Here is a 5,571-nt window from a genome sequence, read left to right on the forward strand (position 1 = left end):
TTTGGAGTGTGTGGTATGATAGGAATGTTAAATGCATCATGTTAAACAGTTGCCAAATTAAAATCTGCTTTCCTGCGATGGCTCGCACTGACTCAGAAAAAATAAATCACAATTTATCAGTGCTTTCAAACAAAAACCATTAATTTTATGTTTTAGACATTTAAATACACATAAGTGGTAGCAAAACATTTAATTTAAGTTATTTTTTTTAAACACATTGATGTCTATGAAGACAATAATAATTATGTTATTCACATCAAATACACTTTGCTATTTTTACTAGAGCTATTACTCTATTCTTCTCCCTGTTAAATAGCCACTTGTATTTTGGGAGAAGTTGATGAATAAACATTCAACAATCCAGCAGCTCTAATCTCTCAACTTTAATGAAGGCTAACATGGCGGTGCCTGTTACCCATTTCAGGTCAGTAAAATAGGATTAATTCTTAGTTCTATTAATATAAATTGAATAAGTGTTTTGACTAATTATTCACATAGATTAACTGTGTTATAACATTAGTCTATGTGAATAATTGTTATAATAGAATAATAGTAAATGTGAATATTTTTTTTATAATGATTGAGAGGTAGTGGAATACACACTGGCAAACACTATGTTGTTATTTCCAGAGAGCAATAGCACCACCTGCTCTCTCTCTCTCTCTCTCTCTCTCTCTCTCTCTCTCTCTCTCTCTCTCTCTCTTCAAAAAAAAAAAAAGTCCCACACACAATCTTTATCGATAAATCAGTAAGCTGAGTGAAGAGAGACACACAAAGATAAAGACAGAGGGATGTGGGCAATTCTACTTTTTTGTTTGTTCCTGTCTTGTAACCACATCTGTGTAACTTTAATGGCCAGTTCAAGTACCTGCCAGCAACAGGGACACTTTACACTAAATGGGATGCACCAGGATGGAGACTTTGTCATTGGTGGTCTTTTTGAGATTCAGAGGTACCTGAAAGTAAACCCTGAGATAAGCTTCAGAACGCAGCCAAAACTACCAAACTGTGACCTGTGAGTCTGGGCCACAGCTACTGAATAATTATTCATTTGGAATTGTTACTGCTTTATTTTTCCAACTACACACAGATTGTAACATTTTTCAGTATTCTTATGTGTTACGGAACTAAAATCATTAATGGTATATAATATTTTACTGTAATTTTGTGGCTAAGGATAATAAATTTGAATTTTCTTCTCCAGCTTTTATATGACAAGCTTCCAGCAAGCACTAACAATGGTTTTTGCCATCAGTGAGATTAATAACAATCCTAACTTGCTGCCTAACATCACACTTGGTTACCAGATCTATGACAACTGTTTAAGGCTTGGAGTGGCATTTCAGGCAGCTACAGCTCTAATAAGTGGAACAGAGGAGGCCATCTCTGACCTCAACTGTAAAGGCCCACCACCAGTTATTGGAGTCATAGGTGATCCAGGATCTACACATTCTATTGCAATTTCCAGTGTTCTGGGGCTTTTCCGGCTGCCCATGGTATAAACTTTAAAAAAAAATTTACAGTAGATTTAGAGCTGAATACGTATATGTCTTATTTGTCTGAATACATATTTTGTTTCATCTGTCACATTTTTTACATTTTCTTTCATCTGTTCTGCCCTATATATTTTCTAATTAGATTAGCTACTACGCCACTTGCTCTTGTTTAAGTGACAAGAAAAAGTACCCCTCTTTCTTCAGAACAATTCCAAGTGATACCTTCCAGGTTCGAGCTATGGTTCAGGCCATGAGGCATTTTGGATGGACCTGGGTTGGTCTGATCTACAGTAATAATGACTATGGTATCTACGCTGCTCAGTCCTTTCATCAAGAAATGCAGTTGTTTGGACATTGTGTTGCTTTTTCTGAAATCCTGCCCCAAGATAACAACCCCAGGGTTATTGATCACATTATGAGAGTAATTCAGGCCTCTACAGCTAGAGTAGTGGTTGTTTTTTCTGCTTCATCCTTATTGATTCCTTTGATGAATGAGGTAGTGTTGCAGAATTTGACAGGCAGGCAGTGGATAGCGAGTGAAGCCTGGGTCACCTCAGCTGTGTTTCGCACACCATATTTCCAGCCCTTTCTGAAGGGAACGTTGGGCATTGCTATCAGGCGTGGAGAAATCCAAGGCCTTCATAGTTTTCTGTTACGCCTTCATCCCAACAGTGACCAAAGAAATAATATAGTGAGAATATTCTGGGAGACCATGTTCGGGTGCAGTTTTGAAACTGGGGATAAAGAGACATTTAGGGAGCAAATGAAAAAGGTGTGTACAGGACAGGAGGATCTGAGCACCACAAACACACCTTACACTGATGTTTCAGGATTGAGGGCACCTTATAATGTGTATAAAGCAGTTTATGCCCTGGCACATGCACTTCATGACCTTATGCAGTGTAAAGTGAAAAGAAGACCACTCGGTGAGAACAGCTGTGCTGACATAACAGATCTAAAACCCTGGCAGGTAAGACACACACGTATAGTGCAGGGGAATGGAATATGGACAAGCACAATATGTGCCCTAAAATTATTTATATGCTATATATACATATACAGGGCTTGAATTTATCTTTTTTGATCCCCAACCACTGTGACTAGTAGTTTTATAATGTTACTAGCCACTCGCCATTTTCACTAGCCACAATTTTGTTGTTGAGAAAACATTTTTTATATGCATAAATTTTACTTTGGCATGTGAAAATTACTTGAATTTAATTTTGTGTTATGTCCACATGCCTCCTCAACTTTTTTTTATTATTATTATTTATTATTATTTAGGGCTCAAGACTAAGGATTTACCTTTTTTATGGCCACACCAAACTAGTTATTTCCTTGACACATATTTTAAAAAATGTGTCAAAACAAGCTAAATTTAGCTGTATACATACACATTTGATTCAACAAAAATGTTCTTGAAAACATTTTAAAAAATTATTTTCATGTATCTAAAACTATAGACAGTAGTTTATCCAGACTAAAGGTCCTAGATAATGGGGTAACTATAGATAAATGGAGAGTTAATGTCCTATTAAAGCAATGTTATTGTAAAGGATGCTAACTAAAATATTATTAACAAAAATAACTGTAAGCAAAAGAAAGTAGGTGAAAAACATTCTGTGTGCGATAGTGAAAGGATGATTACGTGCCCACAGTTAACGTTATGGCCATTAATAATTTGTTAAAAGAATCGTAAAAGCAAAAGCGGCAACTGCTGCTGCATACAAAAAATCTGGAGATCTCTTGAAAGCAGCAGGACCGTGGGTGCACGAGCACCGCTTTTTTCCAATCTAGTTCAAAGAGAAATGATCGCACCAGGTGCGTTTCCAGGCATGGTTGTTTTGCACAAGGAAACGGGAGCTTTTAAGCATTTGTGCTCATCACATCAGCTGTGCCTCGCTCACAACGTCAGTGAGTGAGGATCGCCTATGTCTCACTATGCGTCTTGATCATTCTCTCATTCAGTATTCACCTGCTTTCTTTTGCTTGCGTGAAAAGTTACTAATTGTGCTGCTTCTCAGTTCTAAGGTCACATTTGGGTGCATATTGCATATGCAAATGCTCTTAAACTAAATTCTAATCTTTAGGGACAAGGCAGCTCTGGCAACTTAAAAAATATTTTCAGCTAGCCAAGGTGGCTAGAGGGGCTGTCCAACCCGCAACAGGTGAAATGTACCCACATTTGGCGGGAGTTAATGTCAAGCCCCGTGTATGTATATATATATATATATATATATATATATATATATATATATATATATATATATATATATATATATATATATATATATATATATATGTGTGTGTGTGTGTGTGTGTGTGTGTGTGTGTGTGTGTGTGTTTATAACATCTGTCCTGTCTACAATCTGTACAGCTGGTTCCCTACCTAAAAAAAGTGAATTTCACCACAGGCTTTGGGGATCATGTGTCATTTGATAATAATGGAGATGCTCTAGCCATCTATGATGTTCTGAACTGGCAGCCGAACTCTGATGGATCAATTAAACTTCACAATATTGGTGTAGTAAATGATGAAGTGACAACAGGAATGGTGCTCAGACTGAATAAGGATGAAATTTACTGGAACTTTGAGGCACAAAAAGTAAATTTAAATGTATTTATTTATTTTTGCAGATATTAAGTCACAAATGACAACAATTAGAAAAGCCAAGCTTGTCATAATGTGAAAGAGATGACAGAGGCATGACTGATAATGGATGATGTCACTTTCAGCCCCCACGGTCTGTGTGCAGTGAGAGCTGTCCCCCAGGCACCAGAAGAGCCACGAGGAAGGGCTTTCCTGCCTGCTGTTTTGACTGCCTGACATGTGGAGATGGTGAAATTTCTAACACAACAGGTGAGAATATTATTGTATACAAATTGTTATTATACTTTGAAAGAGAGGTTAAGAGGACATGACTGTCAATTTTTACCAACAGATGCTATTAAGTGCACAGTTTGTCCAGATGAATTTTGGTCCAATTTAAATAAGGATCGGTGTGTTCCTAAAGAAATAGAGTTTCTATCATATGAAGATCCTCTGGGCATCTCTCTGACCACTGCTTCCCTGCTAGGAACCTGCTTCTGTGCTCTTGTGATGATTATCTTTACTTTTCACCGTAACACTCCTATAGTACGTGCCAACAATTCAGAGCTCAGCTTCCTGCTGCTTTTGTCACTCAAACTTTGTTTCCTGTGTGTGTTGCTGTTCATTGGTCAGCCACAGTTGTGGACGTGTCAATTAAGACATGCTGTGTTTGGCATAAGCTTTGTCCTGTGCATCTCCAGCATTCTGGTCAAGACTATGGTGGTAATAGCTGTGTTCAACTCCTCTCGGCCTGAGGGCAAAGGAGCAATGAAATGGTTTGGAGCAGCTCAACAAAGATGCACAGTTCTGGTCCTCACAGCCCTTCAAGTTGTTATATGTGCAGTCTGGCTATCAACTTCTTCTCCAACACCCTATAAAAATAACCAGTATGTCCGCTCTAAAATAGTCTATGAATGTGCCATTGGCTCAGTGGCTGGGTTTTCTTTGCTGCTGGGATATATAGGATTGTTGGCGGCAATAAGCTTTCTACTAGCTTTCCTGGCAAGAAATCTTCCAGATAATTTTAATGAGGCAAAGTTCATCACTTTTAGCATGTTGATTTTCTGTGCTGTATGGATCGCATTTGTTCCAGCATATGTGAGCTCTCCAGGAAAATATGCAGTGGCTGTTGAGATATTTGCTATCTTAGCTTCTAGTTTTGGAGTACTGGTGGCCATATTTGCCCCAAAATGTTACATAATCATTTTACATCCAGAAAGAAACACTAAAAAAGCCATCATGGGAAGAGAAACAAAAAATAATTAATTTTACATTATTGTGGTTAACCATTATCTCTCTGTCACTCGCAAGAAAAAAAGGAAAAAGAAAACATTCAACAGACAGATGTGTAATCTATGCGAAATCTATGTGTATCTATCTATAAAGAATTTTTTTCCATGCTTGACTTTTGATTGACACACATGCATTATTAAGATTTACAAAGACATTTCAAAATATGTTTTTCATTGTAGATACCGAATTAAG

The 5,571-nt window shown here is 37.4% G+C and overlaps 1 protein-coding gene across 1 annotated transcript; it reads left to right on the forward strand.

Moving 5' to 3' along the window:
* The first annotated feature begins 851 nt into the window (after positions 1-851).
* Positions 852-5,352, forward strand: LOC130245697 (extracellular calcium-sensing receptor-like). Its single transcript, XM_056478451.1, has 6 exons — positions 852-1,015; positions 1,205-1,496; positions 1,639-2,466; positions 3,874-4,050; positions 4,233-4,356; positions 4,439-5,352. The coding sequence occupies exons 1-6, from the start codon at positions 852-854 to the stop codon at positions 5,350-5,352; spliced, it is 2,499 nt and encodes an 832-aa protein (XP_056334426.1).
* The last annotated feature ends 219 nt before the right edge of the window (positions 5,353-5,571 follow it).

This window comes from Danio aesculapii, chromosome 18 (genome assembly GCF_903798145.1).
Source record: "Danio aesculapii chromosome 18, fDanAes4.1, whole genome shotgun sequence".
Lineage (NCBI taxonomy): Eukaryota > Metazoa > Chordata > Actinopteri > Cypriniformes > Danionidae > Danio > Danio aesculapii.

Coding starts and splice junctions, on each gene's coding strand:
- LOC130245697 (XM_056478451.1), top strand. CDS start 852: ATGGCCAGTTCAAGTACCTGCCAGCAACAGGGACACTTTACACTAAAT. Junction 1,497..1,638: donor GGCTTTTCCGGCTGCCCATG/GTATAAACTTTA, acceptor TTTTCTAATTAG/ATTAGCTACTACGCCACTTG. Junction 2,467..3,873: donor CAGATCTAAAACCCTGGCAG/GTAAGACACACA, acceptor CAATCTGTACAG/CTGGTTCCCTACCTAAAAAA.